Source organism: Phacochoerus africanus, chromosome 2 (genome assembly GCF_016906955.1).
Source record: "Phacochoerus africanus isolate WHEZ1 chromosome 2, ROS_Pafr_v1, whole genome shotgun sequence".
Taxonomy (NCBI): Eukaryota; Metazoa; Chordata; class Mammalia; order Artiodactyla; family Suidae; genus Phacochoerus; species Phacochoerus africanus.
This window is the reverse complement of record NC_062545.1, coordinates 116,742,901-116,768,553: the sequence shown is the minus strand read 5'-3', so window position 1 is coordinate 116,768,553 and position 25,653 is coordinate 116,742,901. Positions and strand designations below refer to the sequence as shown.

Here is a 25,653-nt window from a genome sequence, read left to right as displayed (position 1 = left end):
TGGTCATGTGGTTGTCAAAAGGGTATTAAACAAGTGTTCTTTGGCCCAAATAATGCAATTTTTGTATAGCTGATGGTTTACATTAGCTATACAGATAGGTATTTTCTATTTTGTTAATCCTCTAAAACTCAAATTAGAATTGAGACCTTTGTAAGGAGATGATAAGAAATCTGATGTTCTATATCTGACATGATGTGATTTGTGAACTTCAGTGTGAATTTTGCTCTGAGAAGTATATGTTTGTGTATGTTGATACTCCTTATTTCCAACCAGTATCCAAGTAAATTGTGTACCCATGTTCAGACCAAGTTGTAACATAACTATAACTCTGACTATTGGTTTGGCTAAGATTTAGGTATTCAAAATTAAGGCATAATTTGAACATTTTTTTCAGAGTATCGTGTGAGGAATGATCACAAAATCAGGTCTTTGATTTTTAATATTTTCATATAGTAGAAAGACATTATTTGGAAGCATTTTTACTAATTGATTAGCATCAGCAAGATGAGAGTGATATTATTGAATTAGATGCATTATGTGACTTCAGATAAATAGCATTATTATATTTAAATAATATGTACTGATTGTTGGTTTGAGAAGGACGCATTATTTCTCTAGAGTTTTAAATTCTTGCTTTTTTTTGCAATAATAAATTTTATAAATTGTGAGGATATTTTTAAAAGGCTAGAAGACCATCTTTCTTCATTTCTTAGGAATGACTTTAAAAAGAAAACAAAACAAAGCGGCATATAGTAGAAAAATCTGCAATATAATGCTCAGATATAAAACCTGGAGTTTTCTGGCACCTGATTTGGCTTCTGGTTTAGCCAGGCCAACCAAAATACTGCACATTTAGGAGACAGCATTCATTCACCACTCATCTTTCTACAAGCTAAATAAGGAAGAGAAGGTATTGGGGAAGGATCTTTTTGTTTTTGTATCTGCCCACTTGTAGATTCTCCTTAATTATTTTTATTCTCACCCTCCTCCACCTCCCTTGCAACCAATAAGGTATTAGTTATTTACTCAGTCTCATACAGCAGGGATATATAGAATTCATTTGTGGAATTAGTCACATGTAAACTTTATTTTTCACTCTGAAATTCTTGTTTTCCAGGAATTGATTCACTTAGAAATAATGTTGAAACTTTTCATGAGGAATCCTATGAGTGGGTTTTAGGTTTACTTTTCCAGGCAGATCATCTGGCCTTTTGGGATGCTGGAATGTTGCCTGCTTGTTTTAGAAAAATGTACAACAGGATTAACCACTGACTGGCCTTTATTAATTAATTCAAGATGTGTAATTCAGTTAAATTGAAATTTTCTTTTGAAAACTTTTATAGAATTTTAGGTCACTCTTAGAACATTTTTTAATGAAAATGTTCTATCTTAAGGGATAGTTTAAAAAACAGATTTGAGAGGTAGAGTGATCCAAATATCATGGATAAAGAAGAGCTAATAAAAATACTCAAGGGTAATCCCAGGAAATTTTGCATAGCTTTTTCCAAGGAAGATCTGTTTCCCAATCAACAGAAAAATAAGAAGGAAATGGGGGCCTGGACTTTAAACTGAAGTTGCCAGAAAGTCTCTACCTAGTAGATTTTTTGGAAACATTTTCCCCTAAATCTTTAGGAAAGAAGTAAATTGCTTAAGCTAAAACACATTACAGCTTTTTTCTTATCTAGTTTAGGTCTGTGCTTGATGACTGTTGAAGTAGCAGTAAACATCACATCCTGAACCATTGAGGGCTGGGAAGCATATTTGAAAATCAGTGAAATGCAGTAATCCTCAAACCAGGAATCATCATAGTTGCCTAATAAAAGATGTATGGCTCCAAGTCATTTTTTTCAGGGTTCTCTGACATTTTCATTAATCATGATGCCAATGTATGTGATAATGCCCATTTTGCTATAAAATTGATGATTTTTTAGATTGTTGGGCTAGTTAGTATGAACATTGAGTCAGATCACATAATCTTAAAATAACACAAAAATTATTACTTAGAATTGTGGATGGAAACAATTCAGGATAAAAAGTACAGAACAGTTCAGAGCTTCTGTGCAGACTGCACGCCCATCTGAAATTTAAAAAGTGGCCCTGTCTCCAGCTGACTCGTTTTGTCAGACTGAGTCACAGGATTAACCCTTGACATGTTCCTTCAAAAAAAAAAAAAGAGGCAAAGATTAAACAACTGCATTGACTAGAGAAGCACTTGATCCATCTATATGCATTTTTTTCCTGTAATATGATTCTGCTTAAGAAAAAAATTGTGCTGCAGCTGTTCCATAGATTAGATTTTTTTTCAAAAAATATTTTGAGAAGAGTTTATCTGAGAAGAAAATTTGTACTTGTAATAAGGAAAATGACTGTTGATATCATCCAATTTTGGTTTTTGTTTTTAGTAAGGCAGGGAAAAAAAAAGATATTTTGAAGTAACAAGCTTGAAAGACATTAATTACCATAGCAAACGACTAGAATATAGGAACATTTTACTTAGATTATCACCCATTTTCTTGACAGTTAGCTGGTTTTGAGGAATGAGTTTAAGGACATGTGTATGTAGACCCCACCCTCTCACGCCTTCTCTCTTTTCTCCTCTCTTCTCTCTTTTCCCGAGTTTCTACATCCAGACTCAGTTTAGGCAGTGGTTGTGCACCAAGTGATTGTGCTGGGGGAGGAGGGGCCTTAAATTTAACACACGTATGGATTTTGTATCTGTGTTTCTGAAAGAAAGAATGAAAAGTAAAGCAAAGCTTTTGGTCTGTTTAGAAACTATTATGTTTCATATTCGAGTTTCAGGTTTAATAGCAAATCTTATCCAGTTTGTTAATAAGCTGCTTTAGAACAGTAAAAGATTATATACTGTTTGGCATTATTCTGAACTTTTTTAACTAAAATATTTATTTCATACTTTCAGAATACCATATAGTTGCCTCTAAAATAAAGAACTCTAGATGAAATAACTCAAATCTTCATTGTACTTTAATAGCCAAGACTGCATAGTTGGATTTACATTATGCTTTTTGTTTTAACAAATATCATAGTACTCTTTCTCTTTTCTGGCAAGCCCCAGAGAAGTGAACCTAACTACTGTAGGTGGATTTTTTTTTTTTTTTTTAACCAATGTCTCAAAATTTTCCCAGGTTAGAGCACTGATTGTAGGTAGAAAATGTTGAAATATTGTCGGTGCTTTGTGGCTCCCCCTCCCTCTAGTACTCTAAATTTCTATTTAAAAATACGCTGGGTTTTTTGTTTGTTTTTTCAAATTTTTAATCATTAAGAACAAAAGGAAATTTTATTTTGGATTTTTCTTTTCTTTTCTTTTTTTTTTGTTTAAGCTATTCTGTCAGAGAGAGAGACTGTGCCTATGAAAGACTAAAATTTACTTGAATGGTTTTAAGGCATGGCATTGTTAATTGTAAGTCAATGCTTTTTACACAGTTCTCTAAGGATTGAAATGGGTCTTTGTGGTCTCTCAGGAGGGAGGAAGTTACAGACCACTCTGCAGACTGGCATTTTAATGGTCTGCTGTACAGTGATGTTCTTTTGCAGCTGCTGCTTAGTCTTTTCTATATCTGGAGAGTGCGGGGAGGTTTTATTGTTATTCCAACACTATCAGATTTTTGAAACATTATAAACTTAGCTGGCCTTATTGTCTTACTTGGCTTTATTACTATATTTTATTTAGTATTTTTCATAACTGTTTTTTGGGGTTTTTTTTTCCCCCCTTATAGAATATTCCTTTAGAAGAGTTCTGCTTAGTGAAAAGTACCTTTAAAAAAGTGATGATGTCCCTTTTTGTAGCTTGTGAGCTCTTCTCTGATTTAACACAATTCTGTGAGAACCTGCAAACCACAGGGAGAAGAGATAGTACAAAGAGGTTTTGATGGAGGAAAATAAGAGAGAAAAGTTGCTATTCTGTTTTTCTGGGTTAGAATACACACCAAAAGAAAATTTTTTAAGTAACGACATAAAAAATTTATGTGTGAGAAACAATGTATTTACAAAAGGTGTCTAAATCCTTTTGACTTCTAATTATAATGAATTTTTAATTTAGTGAGACATTTATTCCCACACTGATTATTTTTCCTTTCTGAGAAATTTGAATGTTAACAAAAATATGAATATATTATGAACTTAGAGGGAGGGCAGCCTTCTAAGAAATCTTTAGTTTATTAGCTACAGTGCACATTTTGCCTGTTATGCATATGAGCCATTCATATTTTTATGTAAGGGAAAACAAATCCTTATTTGTTTTTTCTTTTTAATTATTGGATTGCTTAATACATACTCTAGGAGAGCGCAGTCCATTATAAACTTTTAGTCGGTGTTATGAAGAATTTACAGAGTTGTATAACTGAAAATCTATGTTAAATATTTATGTTTTAAAAACAGATCATTTATTTCAAGATAATTTTTGAATTGTTGGAATGAGCCATTTCATGAAATAGTTCCTTTCAAATTATTTTCCATATGATTTTTTAGAACATAAAAAAATCATGGTTTGTTCTAGCTTGTTGAGAAATACTTACAGGACAGGTCTGCTTTCTCCAGGAAGTGACTTTGTACAAGACTTAACTGTTTAGAGCCTTCTTATTATATACATGATTCAGTGCTTCCAATTCCTGATTGCTTGATCATGTGTTTATCAAAGTGGGAGGCAACTTTAGACCACACCAGATGGTAATGTTGGTAGAAGTGTAGCAAGCTAGGTTTCTCTGCTATAGTACTCTAATTAAAACTAAAAACAGATTAGATCTGTCAGCCTTTCTTTGAGAGAGACATTTATAGCATACATATGACAATATTCATGATTTTTTAGGATATTTATCTCTAGGACACTATATTGCTTTTCATTATTTAGCCCCTATAAGTGACTTGTATTTTTTTTAAATGTTCCAGCATTTGTCTTATTGGTATCCTCCACCAATGCAAGGACTTGATAGAAACTGAAAGAGGTTACTTACAGCATAAATCCTCCCTCTCTGCTCTGTGAGTTGGTTCAGTCCTATTTTGCATAAGTTCCTTTTGAGTAGATCCATGTGTGGATGCTTAGTGCCGAAGACTTAACTCTGTTTGGCTGGGTGGATGTATGTCTTGGAGAGAAGCTGTGTGCATTAGCTGCAAACAGTAACGTTTTCAAAATCAGCATGTATTGTGCTTATCCTGTCCCTGGAATGGGCAGCAATTCTTTGATGTATTACTATAACGGGAAAACGGTAAGTCTTTTTCTTTGTTCAGATAGCTTCTAGCTGGCTTGTTTAAGGGAAAGCAGGGTAGATTAATTACTTTTTACTAAACCTGTGGGGGTTTTATTTTCTGCAGTATGTTTAGATTGTGTATCTCTTGGTAAGTAGGGTTAGTAAAGTTGTCTTTGATACAGTTATTCATTAGTTTTTGGCTTTTACTTTTAAAATAATAAAGAAAAACTTGAATTTGTGGGATATTATTTTTCATGCCTGATGTGGCTTTACTAGTAGTGAATGGTTAATGTTTTCTTATATCGTAAACATATAATCTATGTGTAAAATATACACATATAAAACACACATAGAGATAGAGAAGATTACTTGATACTTTGTAGACAGAAGGGAAAGATGAAAAGTCATCTTGGATATTCATAAAAATAACAAGTATGAAGCTCTGGGAATGATTAGGGAAGCAGTCAGCTAGTGAGAGCCGTATTTCCTGTTTGGAGTTTCAGGTCCAGAGCCTGACTTTACTGGGATACCATCTGTTTCCAATCAAACTAGAATTTTGACCCTGTACAGATTCATAAAATAAATCACTGTTTTTCAAAGAATGCATTTATACATTTTCTGAAGAATGTATTTCTGGTCAATTTATTGCACATGGTTTGATGTTTTAGAATACCTTTCTGTGTTGCTAAGTAAAATTTCTCCGTTTTCTAAGTTAATTAGTAAGTATCAATTGCTTGGTATGTTTCTACAAAAATATCTTTTAAGTCAGAGGATTTTATATATTCTAAAAAGAAAGTGAACTTCTCTGGAAGATTCAGTCAGAGTTATCTTTATAAGATAAACATAAAAATGTTACACTAGTGAATAACAATTTCGGGTTTGTGTCAAGAATTCATTATCTTCCTCCGAAATCTTTGCAAATCAGTGCTTTCTCTCAGGTGTTTAATTAAGTACATGTATGACTAGCAATTTTTTTGGTCAGGAGTGGAGGCATTTTTAATAGTAATGTTTGAAATTATTAAAAATTTAATCTCATTTTCCTAAAATAAGTATAAAATCAGTTTCTATTTGTCTCTTCCCTTTTTACCACTTGAAAATGTTTTAAAGTAGTATATGGCTTTAACTAAAATACGTGAGAACTAATGAAAGCACTTTTTCATTCACTGACTGCTTTGGTAAGGCCTCTGTTCACATTTGGTTCTTAACTTTTCAGTAAGCTTTCTTAATAGACGACAATCAAGCCAAAATATCCTTAAACTCATTAAAAAGTATAAACAGAGCTTTGGAAAATGTGAGAGGTAGATTTAGATGGGTAATATAGGTAAAATTACTTGATCTCCATATAAATTGCCTTGCCAACTATCTTTCAAACATGAAAATATTTTTCTTTTATGTCCATTTCTGAGTAAAATAGTCTGTTTGGAAGTGATGTATATGAGAGTTTAGTAAAATTAATTATGCAGGACCCCTGAAGCAGAAAGACTATAACTCAAATTAAGTTTAGATTTTATTCTTTCAAGAGCAGAGATCATTCTATTACAGCATTTCTTTTTGTTCTACATGGGGAGGGGGAGCGGACGCAGCTTTGATCGTATAAAGTATTTCCAGGCTTACCGTGGATGACAGGCTGGTGTGGTAGAGAAGTGTAGCCTGAAAATTGATAGCCTGTGCTTGATATAGGTCAAAGGTGACTTTTATGTTCTTAAAAAAATGCATAAAGAGATGATATGATATCTTAGTCCTCTGTATCCTAAGGCCGTAGTCTTATATGTTTTTTCTTAGATGTGTTTTATTTGTACCACGTCTAGTTTATTAGTATTATTAATATTCTCTTATAATTCTTCAATAAGAAAATCATATAGTAAGTAATTATATTATCCAAAGACTACGTAAATACCTCATCTTCATATACATTGGGAAATGTCTAACCATCAATGCTTTATGGTTAAAAACTCACACTTTTAATATTGCTAGAATCTAAGTGAAATACACTCCCTCACTTGAGTTACAAAATTTTTGTATAATTCTCCCAGTGAACAGGTTAAATTTAAGCTCATTCTTTAACTCCATTTTATCAATTTATTTTAAGATGATAGGACAGATTAATATTTGAAATGCTAATGTTTACATTGATCGCATTTTTAAGATCCTATTATAGGTATTATGAACGAGTGAGAAATCCTAAGTGATACTAGGCTTAAAATGCTTTCCTTTTTTCTGGGTTTTATTTTTAAATTTTCAAGTTGATTCCTTGTAGTTAACAATGTTTAGAGCAATTTAATATTAAGTTTAGACAGACTCTAGGGGGAAAAGGAACAGATCAGAGAAGAGCCTTTGTATTTTCTTATTTAAGATTATATGGCCTTTTTTTGTTGGAAATATAAGAGGCTTGGGCATCTCTGTACAAAAAAGAAAAGCGAAAAATGTTAACCCTGTTTTCTCCACTATTTGTAAAGAAGAGACTAATTTCTATATCATGTAGCTTTTGTGCAGCTGTATTATGTACCATACTGTAAGATATTAATGTGTTTATGGTTAATAAGGGATTTAAAATCATCTTGCATATAATCTGTTTTTTGAAATTTGAAAAATAGCAAGGAATAATGCATTTCTGAGGTTCCTTACTTATAAAGGACTTGGCCTGCTCTCAGTCTTTGATATGACTAAATTGTGTCCTTTATGCAGAGAGGTAGAAAGTCTTAGAGGTAAAGGAAGGAAAGTTTTGGGAAGAGAGAATTCCTGTTTTCTTCATCTTGAGGATTTTGGAGTTTCTGCCTTCCTCTCATCTGATCAGCCTCCATTTTCTAGGCCTTGAACTGAAGATGCTACAAAGTGTTCCAGGTATAAAAATTGCAGCAAGTATGGACATGATGCTCTTTTCATTATATCAGGGGATTATTTTAATCTTATTAGAGACAACACAGAAATCCAAGTTTTAAAACTCAGGCTTAGAAACTCATTTTGAATATTGAGCTGCTTTGAATGGAATCTGGGAAAGAAGAAACAGGAACTAACATGATTATAACGGCTACCCTGTGTCAGGAACTACACTGAGGACTTTATGTTTACCTCGTTTAATTCTTACAACCACTCTGTCATTTAGCTGTTACTAACCTCCTTTTATAAATAAGGAAAATGAGGTCAGGGAAGTTAAGTAACTTGCTTAAGCCCCACACAGTTCATCAGTGTTAAGGCCAGAACTGAACCCAGGTCTCTCCCTAGAGCAGTTTTCCTCTTTTCTGTAAACTAGTTTCCATAGCAAAGGGCCAAATTTCACTTATCTTTAACTACCATTTGTATCAAAGTAGTACGTTGGAAAGGAAATGTTACTGAGAAAAACGCAAGGTCGTTCTTACAGATATATTTTGCATATATGATGAGACTTACAGTTTTATGAATGCTAATTGGTGTGTTTGGTCAAGAAGCTTTTTACTAGTTTTTTTGTTTTAAGATGAAGAACTTAAAGCTATCCTAAATATGTTTTAAAACTCAGGGAATTAGATGAGCAGGTCTTTTCTAATAGAACTTATAGTAATGAAAATAGATTTAACCATAGTCACCTTCCTCCCCAAGTAATTTGTATTTTCATAAGAATTAGAGGAGAAAGTAGCTAAAATTGCATTGAGTACTTCTAAGACTTATTTTTCAAATAAACATTTTTAGTTAATGAAAGCTCTGAAACCAGTATGAGAGTATATAGAGCTAGTTTTCTTACCATTGGGGATTTACTGCTAATTAACATGAAAGAAGAAAATATAATTAACTTAATTCAAATTTCCAGGCTGTCTGTGGGTCCAGTAGAGTTAAATCTAACTTTTGTATGATGAGAAAAACATGAAGTCATTTAAGAATTCTCTGAAGATAGAATGCTAAAGACATTGAATGACAAGGACTTTAGCTTAAATCTGATTTTTTTTTTCCCTTTACCAAAAATATCTGAGGCTGTATTTAGGATATGAATCCAAGAAGGTCTTTTTTTTCTTTATTCAAGTGGGCACAAATACCAAGAAGTTAAAACTAAAGCTCATGCCAGGAAGGTATGTTATCCCTGGTCAGCTTTAGTAATGTTTTAGAAAGAAGTTTATGTCCCTTTTCACCAGCTCATGAACATGTTGAAGAAAGGGATCAGGTGTTATATTGTGAAGTCTAAATATTTTTAAAATGTAGGTAGCTAAGAAGTGACACTTACTGATTTGTTCAGTATATTATCTTAGCATACAAATTCCGAACTCAGTCTCTTAAAAATTCCATGATTTATCTCCCAGGAAAAAAACTGTACTTATTAAAAAAAAACGATAGTGGTTACAATAAAGAACTGATGAAATACACACACACACAGTGATGTTAACTTATGATTAATTAAAATGTGTTTGACTTACCTAAGAACTTATTTTCACAGTTGAAAATCAGTATTTTTCAACTCATTAGATAGCAGAAGTAGTCATTGATTTTTAAGCTACTTTATACTAAAAGCTAGAATTCTTTTTTTTTTTTTTTCCGCTGCACTCACAGCATGAGGAAGTTAATAGGCCAGGGATCAAACCCAAGCCACAGCAGCAACCTGAGCCACAGCAGTGATAACACAAGATCCTTAACCTGGTGAGCCACCAGGGAACTCCTAGAGTTCCTTTTTTCTTATCATTGTTAGAAAGAAATTTTACATTATTTCATCCCTAACCGTGTCTTTGGAAGTTTGGGGGGAAAGACATTGGTCTTTTCATTTAGAAACTGTTGAATATATAAACATCTATTTACCCCTTTTACAGAAATTTCAGTTTTGTTTTTAGCAGGCTAAGTAGATGAAAAGAATCTTCCATAGATAGCTTGTGTATCCCTGAGTTAGTCTTTCTACTTCAGACATTTTGCTTTATGATGCTTTAAGGTATTTACTGCTAGAACCATCTAATTATCCCCCCCCCAACCTTAGATTTGGAATTACCATAAAAATTTGAATAGTAGATTAGAGTTTATGCCAAATTTTTGTTACTTTTATGTAATATTAAAATACTGGAGGAGTTCCCACTGTGGCACAATGGGATTGGTGGTGCCTTGGGAGTGCTGGGAAGCAGGTTTGATCCCCGGCCTGGCACAGTGGGTTGGTGATCCTGTGTTGCCACAGCTGCAGTTTAGGATGCAACTACGGCTCAGATCTGATCCCTGGCCCAGGAACTCCATATGCTGCAGAGCAAAAGAAGAAACAAATAGTAAATTAAATACTGAAAACATTGAGTTATCAAATCTGTCATTTGTTTAAGTATTCTTAAATATTGGGAAATTCTTAAATTAGACTGCTGTTTCATATATTTACTTAAATTTATAATGTCTTTTATCTTTGGGGTTACTGCAATTTTAATTTTGATTAGAGAAAGAACCAGGAAATTGGAAAAATCTGAATTTCAGAAACTTTAAGATTTTCATATATATGTTAAAAGATATGCTTTTCATCTGAATTTATACTATATAAAATCAGTATGCATAGAAAATAATGGATCCAGAGTTCCCATTGTGGCTCAGGGGTAATGAACCTGACTAGTATCCAGGAGAACACGGGTTCTATCCATGGCCCCACTCAGTAGGTTAAGGCTCTGGCATTGCCATGAACTGTGGTGTAGGTCGCAGACATGTTCAGATCTGGCATTGCTGTGGCTATGGCTGAGGCTGAGGCTGTGGCTGGCAGCTCCGATTCTACCCCTAGCCCAGGAACTTCCATATGCCGTGGGTGCAGCCCTAAAGAGCAAAAAAAAATAATAGATCCAAAGTGATAAGAAAAATCAATAGGAAATAGTTTTTAGGAAATGTCTTTTAATTTCCTCTAATATTTACCTAGCACTCCTACCTCAATGAGTACAGTTATTAAAGCAAAATTTTACTTACTCTTTTTTAAACAGCCTCTTTTTACTAAATTCAGGTCCCACAAAATGCAGAAGTAGAAGGAAACTGTTGCTTACATATGTTAACTGTGTGTTAAACTTGCATAGATTGATCAGCAGTAACTAAAAATTTCTTATAATGATTACCTAGTTTTTCTTTTTTAGTTTTTGAGTATTGACCCTTCAGTGTGCCTGTTTTAAAAATTATTGACCCAGAGTTTTAATTACAGTTTTTAAAGATAGGATTTAGCTTGGATTGGGGTCTGTTTTTTTTTTTTTCCTAGTGACCTTGGCTGTTTTGTTTTGTTTTGTTTTTTCAGGTTTTAGGTACTCAGCTAGATCTTGTAAAATTTGTATTGCTTAATACAAAATACAGTTATATAAAAGATCAGATAAGTGGATATTCATGAATATATTATCACATTTTTCTTTAAAATTAGGATGGTAGGCTAAATTAGCCAAATGATTTTGTTTTGTTATTTTGGTAAATTGATAAAGATTATGCTGGAAATGATTTATCTTACTAGCATAACTTTTCACACATTGGAGGTTCATGTTAGCATTGGAGTATTAGAGTATTTAATTGTATTTAACATATTGGAACTTAAAGAGCACTAGCCAAACCATCTTGACAAAAACTAATAGAAGCCCAACAAAATGAAATATTCTCTGGTAGAGCATGTTCAGAAAAAATGATAAGCTTCTCCATGTTTCATCTTTCCAAATTAGATAAAAATATCCCCAAAATGTTTGAGAGTTGATGCTGATTTGGTTTTCATAGACTTTGGAGCTTATGAGACTCTTAGAATATTTCTTTCAAAATAATTTATGTAATTTTAAATTGCTGAGTAAAGAAGAGTGGTCTCAACCTGCATTGTTCAATATAGTAACTGCTAGCCACAAATGATTGTTAATTAAAATTTAAAATTCAGTTCCTCATTTGTACTATTCGCATTTCAAGTGTTCAGTAGTCACGTGTAATGAGTGGCTACTCTAAGGTACAGACATAGATAAATTTCTATCATTTCAGATGTAGAACATTTCCATCATTACAGAAACTTATTGGACATTGCTCAGCTAAAGCATTCCTGTCATTTTCTGTAGAAGGGTATCTTAACTAAGATATACAGCTAGCTATCTCACATACTAAAGAAAATTCCCAATTCATCTCTTCATTTAGAAGATTTAAAGACAACGACTACCACACAAGTTTGGGATCTATTTTTAAAAGCATAGGAAATGACATCATCCTTTAATTAATCACTGGATGTGACAAGATAAAAAGAAAAACTCTTTTTGCAAAAGCCTCTACTTCTTTGCATCTTTTCTCAATAACTATCAGAGAATCATGCCTTTCTGCCTCTCAAGGATGTTTCTAGTGTTAATTACAGGAAGGATGCATTGAAATTGAGAGTGGACTGAATTGAAATGATCTGTATGACCAAACCTGAACCATCCAAGTAGGAAAAAAAGAATGTTTTTGCTCACTTGACTCCAATTGGTTGTATGAACTAAAACATTCCAATGATAATTGTGTAAGCACTGTAAAGAATAATGTAAATATTCATCCCTGAAGTACTCTATCACTCTTAAAAAGTAACTTTGGGTTGATGGAATGAGAACATAAAGATATTGCTGTGAATTTATTCTTTACAACCAGACTTAAAAGTGAAAGGAAGGTATCTTTTAAGTTTTCAGTTATATTCATTTAAGTTGAGATAAATGTTGTGGTTCTATTCACCAGACACTCAAAAATTTCTCTCATCATTACTGGAAGAGAAAATGTAAGTGCTTGAAAAAGAAGAGGACACTCCCATGATAGCTACTGTGAGGCTGACATTCTGAAATGGAGGCTAGAATTCTAAAAAATATTTCTAAGTACCACATTTCAACAGAAACATCTTAAATAACTTAATTGTACTTTTTCTGTTTTCTTTAAAATAGTTTGACTCCTGGTAGATTTTAATCACCTTAGCATATATATTTCTTTCTCTTAATTTTTAAGATTGTTTGCTGTGATACGAAATGATACTTAAGATTTAAATGTGTGATTAGATCATTAACTAGGAAAAAACTGGCATCTATGTGCAGGTGATCAGATGACATAAGCAGTCTGGTTTTAATTTGTGGCCAGTATTGATTGTAACTAAAAGAGACTTGGTCTTTTTGTGGAATTGGCTGACTGTTTCCCTACATCTGGAGTTAATAAAGTCTTTGAGACCACATCAGTTGTGCTTTGCCGCAAGAACTCTTTGATCTGAAAAATCGAAACTGGCACAACTGCTGCTTCATAACATTGCATCTATGTTTTTGCAAGCTATGGTTAAGATACCAGAAGTAAAGTTTTTTGGCGTATGCTATTAGATGGGCCTCTTTGAGAATCATGTTTTTCAAAACATTTTTATCATGATAAAAACTTTGAACTTAGGTTAGTAAATTAAGTGATAAACTTACAGTAGTTTAGAGTTATTACCATTTTCATTTATAAGATCTCTCCTCTAAAAGTCAATTTATTTTTCTTAGGCTGGTTATAAAGACTGACATTAAAAACAACTTCACCTCCGAAATAGGCCTCTTATTCTCCATACAACTTAAATTTTTTCGTATGAGAAGGCAAGCCTCTTCTGTTTTGTGTGGTTTATCTTGATTTTCTTGCTTTCCATGATAGTCATCGATTAACCATTATCTGATCAGCATGTTCTCCTTTATTTGGCAGCAGTTTGTAAATCAGTAAACTCAGGTTTATTCCTTTATTTGCTTTGGAAATTTCACACATTTAAGTGAATTGAATAGCAATAAAGATATAGAAATATATATTGAGAAATTACGTATAAATTTAAACTGACAAATTTTGTAGTTTTCTACTTTTTGTTGTTTGGTTTCACCCTAGTTTGGGAAAATCTATAGGTAAAGGGGACAGAAGACATATAGCTAGAGCTAAATTTAAATGTTGAAACTTGATTAAAAGAAAAACATGCAAAATTCCTGAGCACTTTTCCTGCCCCAATCCCATTTAATACATTCCAAACACATATTTGTGTTTACTCAGCTATTTCGTTCCAACTTTGCCTTTATATAATAGCACTAAAAAAGAAAAATGTGTAATACATCTAATGTATAGTGCCCTGTCTGGGACCCTTCTAGGTAATTCTTAGGAATATAATATCTTGTCCCAGGCATCTCAGGTACCGCAGGTATGTGTTCTTCCCTTTGGGGTGTAAGAGGTAGGAAACTAACCTGAAGGCCAACCCATTAAAAAAACACACCTATGCTAGTAATAGCATGGCTAGCAGCAAGACTAAAAATGGACTTTTTAACTCTTTATTTAGAATGAACTATGTATATAAGTAGGATCACATTGGGCAAAAACTGTAAGAACTATCATTTCAGTCCTGAACAGACAATATGTAGCAGTATAACTGTGATAGAGAAATGATGTTATTAGCTAACATTTAATATTATTAATATTAGTAAATATTATTAGTATTAAGCTAAGACTTATTATTAGCTAGTGCCTACCATACTAAACATTTTGTATGTATTATTTTATCTGATCTTCCCATTGATCCCCAATGCACCATCTTACAAATAAGGAAATTTCAGAAGGTTATGTAATTTATCAGAAATCTTTACTGTTAATCAGTGCCTCAAAGAAAGAATAAATGAATATAAGTGATAGTTTATTAAATTAAAAAATTGGCTCCCCTTTTCATCTCAGTGTGTGCTTCCTCAGTGTTTTTAGAAATGTGTGCTTAGGGTAAAAATATCAAACTCTGTGGAAGGGCAGAAGTAAATGTCTTCCTTCCCAATTATAAGTCCAGAGGTATAACCATTAAGTTTCTTGTGTATGATTCCAGAAATTTTCTGTGCTTGAGCAAAAAATATGTGTATGCTTTTTTTACACATGCTCCCATAATTTTATTGAACTGGTTACTTTTTTCCATCTAAGTGAACACTTTGGGTTTTTAATTCGGGTGAAATTTAATAGATGTACCATTATCAAACTAAATGAAATAGTTTTCATACACTGCTCACCGTAGGACAACTTGCCATTCTTCCTGACTCCTGGTTTACTTTTACAGACCATGCATCACCTTAGTCATTACTTATTTGTTTTCCTTCTTGGTTTCAGTAGTCATCCTGAGAATGGTTTGATCATGTTTTGATTACTACAGTTATTTGACTGCCCATTTAGTTTTCCAGAGAAATGACAATGTTGGCCATTTGCCAATTCAAAATGTTTGTACTTTGCTTATTTGAAGCAAAGGTTTACCAAGGGAAATTAACACTGCTCTGACAGCTTAAATGAGGTTTTCCTTAAAGCTGTGCCAGACTTCAAAATTTGCTTGAAATTAAAGAATTAAAACCCCTCAGCAGAATTTGGTTTTAATTTTGCTAACCCTACTAAGTTAAGGAAGTTTCTGAGCAATTCTGCTGCTCCTTGTGCAGTTGCCTTTTAATAGTAGTAAGAAATAGTAACATTTAGTCCGACTCATTTTGATTTTGATAAATCTTGTGACAGTGAAAAGAATGAATTTTATGAACCAAATTTTATTTCATGCTATCTCCAAAAGACAGTTGTTTCTGTCATCACAGTTTGAATCATAAGCCTATGTGAATTTGTGTTTTGAAAGCAATGTCAACATTTGTGACTATATTCAAGCACATGGTATAATTGTCATACAAAGATGCATTACATGGTTACTTGCAATAGTTTTTTCTCTAATAATCAACTAAAAAAAAACAAACATGTAGAGAGTATCCAAGTTAGACATTATTTATGAGAATTTAAACAGTTTCTTTGGATTTACATAAGCCTTTAAGATAGGCCTTCTTAGGCCCTTCATGAAATGGAACACATTTTACATAAGTGATATGACATTTACACTTTAATTAAATTTCCTGTTTAATTTTAAGGTATATGCACCATCCCCAAATTCAGATGACTTTAACCGTGAATCTCCTAGTTATCCATCTCCCAAGCCACCAAGCAGTATGTTTGCTAGCACTTTTTTTATGCAAGGTAAGTACTACCACCAAATAGTTGTCAAGTACTACAAGTTACTCTTGTATTAGCTAACATTAACTAATATTTTAAAGTTGTGAGGAAAGAGAATAACTGTAAAGAAGTTCAGACATTATTTATCTAGATATGTTTTGCTGAAGCAAATTTAAAAAATTAGTTTCTCTATTGCTAGTTATCGTTAACTACAATGTAGCTGGATTATCCAGCAAAGCACTGGAGTACCCATCAGTATTGATTGACTCTATAAAGGACTTCAATTGAGAAAAATGGGTAGAGCTGCTCTTTCTCATTTTAGGATTTATATGTATAAAAGCTATTAACAATTTTAGTTTTTTGTTTAAATTACAGATTCATATCAACCCTAGAATTATTGTAGAGTGAATATTAGAGACCAAAATAAGACTTTAAGAGAGAAAAAGTGTTGCACTTCCTTTAATTCTATCTAGCAAATCATTTTTATTTTGTCTTCCATGGTTGTGGACTATGGGAACAATAAATTACTATGTAACTGATTCCTTGACTTTACATTGGTAAGTGAAGTCATTGCTAATACATTTCCATTTGAAGGCTGACTATAATACAGCCATTATCAATGACTTAGCCTCTCTATAAAGAGAAACTTTTTTATTTCAATTTGAGAATGTTTGATATAACATACATTGCTTTTTATAGATTAAGAATTTTTTTGTATACTTATGGGTGTACCATTTAACTACAAATTAAATCCAGTCTATCCCCAAATTTAGAATTTTTGTTATTCTCCGTGATATGAATTTAGATCTTACGAGAATTTTTATCATGACCTAGCTACTATGGTTTGGATTACTTTTTTCCCTTCTTTTAAAATAGTAACTGTACAGTTTAGAGGAAAGAAAACTAGATAGAAGACTAGGTTGGAAAGGGGAGGAAAAAAATATCTGAAGGGTACCCTTTGAATTTTTATAGCATCATCAAAATAAAAGAAAAAATTTTAGCTAAGGAAAATTTTATATTTCTCTTTTTGTCTTAGATGGGACCCACAATTCTTCTGACATTTGGAGTTCATCAAATGGGATGAGCCAGCCTGGTTTTGGTGGAATTCTGGGGACCTCCACTTCCCACATGTCTCAATCCAGTAGTTATGGCAGCCTTCATTCACATGACCGCTTGGTAGGCTGTAATATGTGACTAGGGTGCAGCAACACTTTGTCCTTGCTTGTGTTTCTTTTTGGATTACAAGTGTAATATTTGATTCTGCCAAAACTTCTGAATTTTGAAATGCTTCTGGGCTTACTTATGCCTTTTCAAAAAGTAAATGACAATAGTAGTGCTCTTTAGCTCCTAACTTGTGATGCTCTTTTTAACCTATTACAGTAGTTATCCAATTATATGAGCATATTATTCAGCAAATATGTTTTCATGTCTCTTTCCCCCTTTCTCTAGAGTTATCCTCCACACTCAGTTTCACCAACAGACATAAACACAAGTCTTCCACCAATGTCCAGCTTCCATCGCGCCAGTACCAGCAGTTCACCTTACGTTGCTGCCTCACACACTCCTCCCATCAATGGATCAGATAGCATTCTAGGTGAGCTTTTTTAGGTTTGCAAAACTCCCTAAAACCATATTTGGGGATCTTTAGAGAATCCCATATTTTTCAATACATATTTTTTTTGTTCTTTTCATATTTTTTTCTTCCAGCTTTATTGAGAGATACATAATTGAGATAAGCACTATGTAAGTTTAAGATGTACAGCATAATGATTTGACTTACATACATCATGAAGTGATTATCACAATAAGTTTAGTAAACATCCGTCATCTTATACAGATAAAAAAGAAATAGAAAAAAGTAATTTTCTTTGTGATAACTCCTCTTAGGATTTACTCTTTTAACAATTTTAATATGTAACACACAGCAGTGTACTTTATATTTATCATGCTATATATTACATCCTTAAGTACTTACTTATAATTGCGAGTTTGTACCTTTTGCTTCAACATATTTTTTAGTATTGAGTTTAAAAATGGAAGAAAATAATCTCTTTGATTTTCATTAATTTAGGAAGTGGTAAGGAACCTATCTATACTTTAGCTTACTAAATGCAACACGTGCAGAGTATTTGCTGGTTTATTGTGATAGAAGTGCAGTAACAATATAGAACACCATTGAAATTAAGGCAGAGTGCTGAAAGAAAACATGCCTGCCTGCCTGCCTGCCTGCCTGCTAAAATGCTCAATTTGTCTTCCTACTTGAAATATTCAGGAACCAGAGGAAATGCTGCTGGAAGCTCACAGACAGGTGATGCACTTGGAAAAGCTTTGGCATCTGTGAGTATTGATTTTACATATTTTGCTGAATGATTTTTACCACTGCTAAATGCGGTGATTAGATCTTATGGGCAGTATGTGTCATAGTTAAAGGGCGTAGTTATAACAGGATCACTTCATTACTCATTTGGAGCTATTCTTGGTTTGTATTGATTTTTACTGCCCTTAAAATAACTCTTGAGAACATCTTCCCACTACATTCCCACAAGACCCATTCTTCTAATTTCAATTCAAATATCTGTTTTTGTCTTAATGAAATAGATTTAGAGAAGAAAAAGAAATCTGGTCATTTAAAAATCTTAAGCACAGATTACAGAGATTAATATTTAAATCTGCTTATTAGTTTTAAACATATACTTAGTGAGTTGCCCATTCAAATAAGTCAAGTGGAACCAAGAAAGTCAACTCAGTTCTTCTGATACAGAGAAGGAAGTGCTTTTATAAGGATTTTTTTTTCTAAAACCAAAGATATTTTACATATTTGTTTAAAAGGAAAATATAACCATCTGCTGCTGATTCATTCAAGAAGTAGATGAATCCTGCTGAGTAGCATTGAGAACTATGTCTGGATACTTATATTGTAACAGAACGAAGGGTGGGAAAAAAAATGTATACATGTAAGTGTATTTGGCCCCCATGCTGTACAGCAGAAAAATAAATAAATTAATTAAATTTAAAAAAAAAAGTAGATGAGAACCTTTCCTAAAAGCAAAAAAGCAAGTTCATTCAAGAACCCATGCTAAAATGAGTAAAACTAATTTGAAGGAGTCCCACGGTATTTTCTTCAGCAGCTAGTTTACATCACATTAGGATGTTAATGACAAAGCAATGATCTGCTTTAATAAAGGCAGTGATTATATTTTTAATACCTGATCCTTAAAACATTAAACTGAAATCCATTCTTTTGGGAGAACATTTACCAGTAATCCATAAAGATTCCACATCTAATTACTTAAAAGAGGTACTTCAGCTTTGAACTTTGTGAAGTTTCTCCTTAGGCTTTTTCTTTCTTTTTCCCTCCTGAGTGATACATGACTCTCAGAATTCTCAGTTATGTTACTTATATCTTACTATGAAGTGCAGTTAACTCTCAAACACCTTTGCTGCTGTTCAGTGGGAAAGGCAGATGACTTAATGTGTGAGTAGTAGGTAGCAATTGTTAAACATCTAAGGAGATAACATTCTTCTTTTTTTTCTTTTTTTTTGGCTTTTAGGGCCATATCCATGGCACATGGAGGTTCCCAGGCTAGGGGTCGAGCAGGAGCTGTAGGCACTGGCCTAAGCCACAGCCACAGCAACGTAGTATCTGAGCTGTGTCTGCAACGTACACCACAGCTCACGGCAGTGTCAGATCCTTAACCCACTGAGTGAGGCCAGGGATCGAACTCGAGTGTCATGGATGCTGGACGGGTTCATTAACCACTGAGCCATGACGGGAACTCCAGAGATAACATTTTTTGTTTCTGTGAATAAACAGTACAAGTTTCTTGAGTAATGAAGCTGGGTCCAGTTCATCTGCCACGTAGTGGTACCCTGCACAAAATAGAGCTGAGTAAATGTTGACTTCAGTCTTGCATCGTATGATAAAAATGATGATTATAATAACAAAACCCATAAAAATATCAGCTGTAATTTGAATGCTTAGTAGGTGCTAGGTACTATACTAAACATTTACATGCTTCATTTCATTTAATCCTCAGGAAAACCCTGTGAGGTTGGCATTATTATTCCCACATTACAGATGAGGAACTAAGGTTTAAAAGGTTAAGTAACTCGGGCTCAGAAAGATTAAGTAGCTTGCCCTAGGGATCACCAAGCTAGGAAGGGTAAAGCCTAGATGTATTAGATGAGAACCCTGATCTGACTAGCTTCACTTACTGTATACTTCCACAAAGACCAATGCTGTAGTGACTGTTATTTTACAAGGTGTTGATGAGGATTAAAGGGAGTTATCTCACTTTTTTTTCTCGGTTTATCCCCACCTGATGAAAACTACCTACTCTGGAAGAAAATAATTGTGTAATATTAAATGTCAGTGCCTCCCAGGTATTTGATTGACCTCCCGTATTCCTTATGATGATTCCAAAAGAATCCAGTAGCAGGTATTTCACATGTAGAAAGACAAATAACATTTGAACTTTAAATATTTTATTCAAGGAAAACTTATGTAAAGGAACCTTGGCAGATGGGCAAGCAGGAATTTGTGATGTTCTCAGTGGTCCTTCAAACTCCTTTTCAGTTACCCTTTAAGTCTGTTGTGGTCTCCATAATTCTCCCATATTATGACCAACTTACTAGCTAAACCATTTGGCATTTGGAAAAGAAAATCTAAATTCACCCGTGAGTGGAAGCCAGAGAAGAATGTTTAATCTAGTTAGTGGGTGGGCTTTAGTTGTCATGGAAACACAGCTCTGTCATCCTGTGTTGTTACTAGACAGGAGCAGCCAGGTCATTCCATAAATCATTTCTGTCATAGCTGACGGTGATGCATTCCATCTGCTCCATCACTGCATGCCATAGTCTGCACACTTCAAATCCCTTCCTTCAATCCGTCTCTTGCCCTCCCCACCACTAGACACCTCCCCCAAATACATTCTTTCTCTAACTTCCATTACAAACTCACATTCCCTTTAGTGCTCTCAGAATGTACTGCAAAACAAAAACATTACATTGAGTATAGGAAGGATTAGAAGAGATGAGGAGAAGGAATTTTATGAGGATTACATTTGAGAGTCTGACATGCGTGTCATAATTTGATGATAGGTATTATAGGTCTTTGAAAATGGTGACCATGAATATTTGAAACTGTAAGTTATTTAGAATGTGACATTTTAAATATAGCATCTATTTAGATGGAGAAGTGCCATGCTATTGTCATTAGAAGTTATTTCTAGCTCCCCACATGTCTGATAAATGTCTTAGATGGTCTTTCAAGTGTGAAACATCAGAGGTTACAATGTTTGTTCTTCAGTTTAGGTATTAAAGAGAACACAGAATACTGTGTGATTAAACATGTAAGGCCCGATAATACATTTGCAAAGGTTCCTTTATTTTAGGTTTAAGCCTGGATAATTGTGATCTTAATCTCAGGATAGCTAGAAAGAGAATTATACATGAAAGTATTTACCCAAAGTTCCCAAAGCCCTATGGATTATGCATTAGTTTAGATGATAAACTAGGGTAGATAGAAGGAAAGGAAAATCTGGATATTCATGCCATTTCAGTGTTTCCCTGAACATTTGCCAGACAATAACCCTTTAAGATTGTGCCCATGGAGATTTATATAGAAGAAGAAACATCTGGTTTATTTCAGTGCCTAATACCATATCAAAACACTTGGTCTTTAATTTAGAAGAGATCAAACAAGAGGACTGTTTAACTTTGTTGATTATATCAGACTTTGTGATAATTTATGTTTTGATTTCTACCTCAAGAGCAAAGGGGAGAGGGGGAGAGAGAGAGAGAGAGTGAGAGAGAGAGAGTGTGTGTGTGTGTGTGTGTGTGTGTGTGTGTGTGTGTGTGTGTTAATCTGGATAGTTAAATGGTCAGTAGTCTCTAACAAAAGAAAAGAAAATTCAGGGAAGTTGACGTTTAAAAGTAATTCATGAAATAAGTTTCTTTGTTCCTTAGACTCAATAACATTAGCATAACAAAGATTAACTGAAATGTGCACTGTAGTGTTTAAAAAATTGGGCTCACAGTTCCAAGGTTGGGCTTGGGAGCTCTCCATTGTTTCTTTTTTGTCTGAGGCCCTTTTCATTAGCCTCTGGCTTATTGGCACCCTGCTGATTGGAATAGACCATGACTGATAGGAGGAGGAGCCTCATTTGTTGCAGTAAAATGAGGCATATTACCGGTTAAGCCTGGCAGAAGGTATTAGGAGTTATTCATCATTGGTCATTTAACAGTATGAGGACCATGGACTGCATGCAGAATGAGTTCTTACTTTGTGTTTATACTCTAGATTCTAAATCACTCCCATCCCCCTTTTTTAAGTGACTGACTTTTTTCTTCTCTTTTTTTTTCTTTGAAACATCAATGTAGGAGTTCTTTAAGGTCAGAAAGTACAAAAAGTAATGTATTCCTGATTTAGAATGCTCTTTGTCACATAAAGCCTTCTGTTTAGAATTTCTTAAAATAGCACAACAATTTCTATAGAATAAGTATAATTTGTATGTGATTTATTAATAGAATAAATATGCAGAGGTGAAGTTTAATGACGTGATCTGTGATCTAAAAGGCAGTATTCTGCTTTTTAATGTTGTTGCTCCCCTTCCTACATACACATTCCTTTTATGAAAGTAAAAGGGACAAGACAAAACTCCTGTAATTTGCCAGGCTCTCAGTTCAGGAAAAGTATTAACAACAATTCTGTCTGTCATCACTTTAATTTAAGGCAAAGTAGAACCAGAGAATGTGTTGAGTGAGTGGAGAAAATAGCTTTTATTATACAAATGGAGAAGCTGCTTTTGAAAAAAAAAATCAGAAATATACATTGATGTGTTTTTGGTACCGCTTCTGTTTTTTCAGTGATTTTTAATAGTTCACACCAATTTTATAAATATCAGAACATTTTGCTTAGTCACTGCAAAGTGGTGATAAATGACTCTAAAGTGTAAACTCTTCCTTCTTTGAGGTGAAGACGTTGTCACCAGTTCTTAGCATGCTCAGGGATTGTTTAATGTAATGGTAGAGTTGTCAGGGAAAACTAAGGGTTGAGAGTCTATATATACCCTCAAAAGCCCCTACCTGCCTTAACAGTGTTGTACGGACAGCTTAGTATATTAACACTTAATTCTCATATATATTGGAAACTCACTGTATTGTTGTTCTCTAAGCTTATCCCATAAAATTGATTTGTAAATGAATGCATCTTTATAATAGAATCTTTTTCTCCCCCTTTACCTCTGTTCCTGAACCCCACTGTATCAGTACTAAGATAAACAGTACTGCTACTGAGTCCTGCTTTTTATCAAAAAATATTGTAACAGATTTCAAGTACAATTTAATCAAGTTTTTTTGTTTTGTTTTTAGTCTTTTTAGGGCCGCACCCACAGCATACAGAGGTTCCCAGGCTAGGGATAGAATCAGAGCTGTAGCCACTGACCTACACCACAGCCACAGCAACACCAAATCTGAGCCACATCTGAGACCTACACCAAGCTTACGCAATGCTGCATCCTCAGTCCACTGAGTGAGGCCAGGGATTGAATATGTGCCCTCATGGATGCTAGTCAGATTCGTTTCTGCTGAGCCAGGACGGGAACTCCTACTCAAGTTTTCTAAAAAATATGGAGCACCTACTTGTGCAAGACAGTGAAAGACAATGAAAGATTCAGTGTTGAATGATATAAGGACTCTCCCTTCAAAGACCTTACAGTTAAGGAGAGAAGATAGACAGGCATACAAAAATGATGACATAGAGCATAGTGTAAAGTAAAAGACCAAAGAGAGGTATGGTTTACTCCAAGAGTATGGGGGGGGGGTTGCATTTGAGTTGAGCTTTGATGTGGTATAGAATTCCATCAGGGTGAGAGTTCCTTTTGTGGTGCAGTGGAAATGAATCCAACTTGTAACCATGAGGTTTCAGGTTCTATCCCTGGCGCAGTGGGTTAAGGATCCGGCATTGCCGTGAGCTGTGGTGTAGGTCACAGATTCGGCTCGGATCTGACATTGGTGTGGCTGTGGCGTAGGATTCAAGTCTAGCCTGGGAACCTCCATATGCTGTAGGTGTGGCCCTAAAAAGATTAAAAAAAAATAGACATTTAGGTATTAATGTAAGCAGTATAAGGAAAACAAAACAAAAGGTATGACACAGTGGGAATGCCTTTTCTCCAGTGCTTTCATGCAATTCTCATAGACAAGGAAATACAAAGTCAGCAAGTTGGTATAGTTTATGGTAAAATTTTACGTAGAAATTAAACATCTCTCACTCCTCCACCACACACCATCAATGTTAATGTACCCTTCTCTCCCTTACCAATATCATAGTCAGGGCATGTTTCATAAAAGTTAACGTTAAGTTGCTCACAAAAGTTGTAATTATTTGAATCTTAAATATGAGAAATAGTGATTTACCAAAAAAAAGGGTTATGTTGAGATATATTTTGGTTGAAGTTAGTGACCTTAACTAATTTATTTACTGTTGAAATAATTCACTGTATGTAATCAGGCCACTGCGAACTAAAATGTGCCCTTTAACTAATTTTCACATGTGTGAAACATCACTTTTAAAAAGGTAATAACTTTGGAGCTCCCTTGTTTGCACAGTGGGTTAAGGATATGGTGTTGTCACTGCTGTGATTCAGGTTGCAGCTGTGGTGTGGGTTTGATCCCTGGTCCTGGAACTTTTGCATGCAGTGGCCATAGCCAGAAAAATAAATAAATAAAAGGTAATAACATCTCTAAGACCAATGATATTGATCTTTACTACTTTCCTATTTACTAAGTCCTATATAGTTTTTAGAAGTCATCTTGACAACTGTGATTTTTAAAATGACCTTGCAACTTCAATATACAACTTCTAGGTCTGGTTCCTTGGAAGGAGTTGGTGGGCAAAGGGATTTCCAGTTACAGTTTAGTAACATCATACAGTGTAGATAGTTGATGCAGATAATTTGTTTGCAGTCAAAGGAAAATAGACTTTCTGTCTGCTTACAATTCAGTTAGTGCTATCTTCTTTTCCCCCCAAAAAAAGAAAGAAAGAAATCCATTAACATTTGATGATTATGACTTGTGGAATTTTGTTTTATGAGAGCCTTTCCCAATACCTGACTTTTTCTGCAAATTTACACTGTCTTTAAAACCAGTGCAGAGACCGTTACAGTGTTATAACGTGGGCCTCTTTAAATTTATTAGAGCTATAAACTCATTCAGAGTAAGATTATTTCTATGGGATACACCCAGAAGTGGTTTTTCTTTTTAAAATATTTGACCACAGTTTCTCCGAATAAGTGGATCATCTGCCCTAAGTTAAGTGCTGAGATGTGAAGATGATTTATGTTGCCTGTTATAGGAATGGGGTTGTCCTAGAGAAGAGCTCCGAGGAACTGCTGGTACATGGATTAAGGAGACTTTTTAAATGGTTAATGGTTAATTACATAGACTGAAATGGATTTCTGTCATTATTTTGTTAGAAATATGAAAAATAACCAAAACACCAAAATTTATACATTCAGATACGTTATATCCTCTTAGGAAATAAAGTCTACAAATTTGGGGGGAAATTTTTTTCTTTTTCAGTCGC

The 25,653-nt window shown here is 34.0% G+C and overlaps 1 protein-coding gene across 6 annotated transcripts in view; it reads left to right on the top strand.

Moving 5' to 3' along the window:
- TCF12 (transcription factor 12) overlaps window positions 1–25,653 on the top strand; it is a 368,763-nt gene that overhangs the window by 301,275 nt on the left and 41,835 nt on the right. For 4 of the 6 annotated variants that reach the window (XM_047766266.1, XM_047766268.1, XM_047766267.1 and 1 more), the window contains 4 exons: window positions 15,989–16,094; window positions 17,107–17,246; window positions 17,520–17,664; window positions 18,343–18,407. In XM_047766266.1, the coding sequence (XP_047622222.1) occupies window positions 15,989–16,094; window positions 17,107–17,246; window positions 17,520–17,664; window positions 18,343–18,407 (456 nt within the window). Of the gene's footprint in view, window positions 1–4,970; window positions 5,220–15,988; window positions 16,095–17,106; window positions 17,247–17,519; window positions 17,665–18,342; window positions 18,408–25,653 lie in introns of those variants that run through there. The other 2 variants (XM_047766270.1, XM_047766271.1) reach the window with 2 other exon arrangements.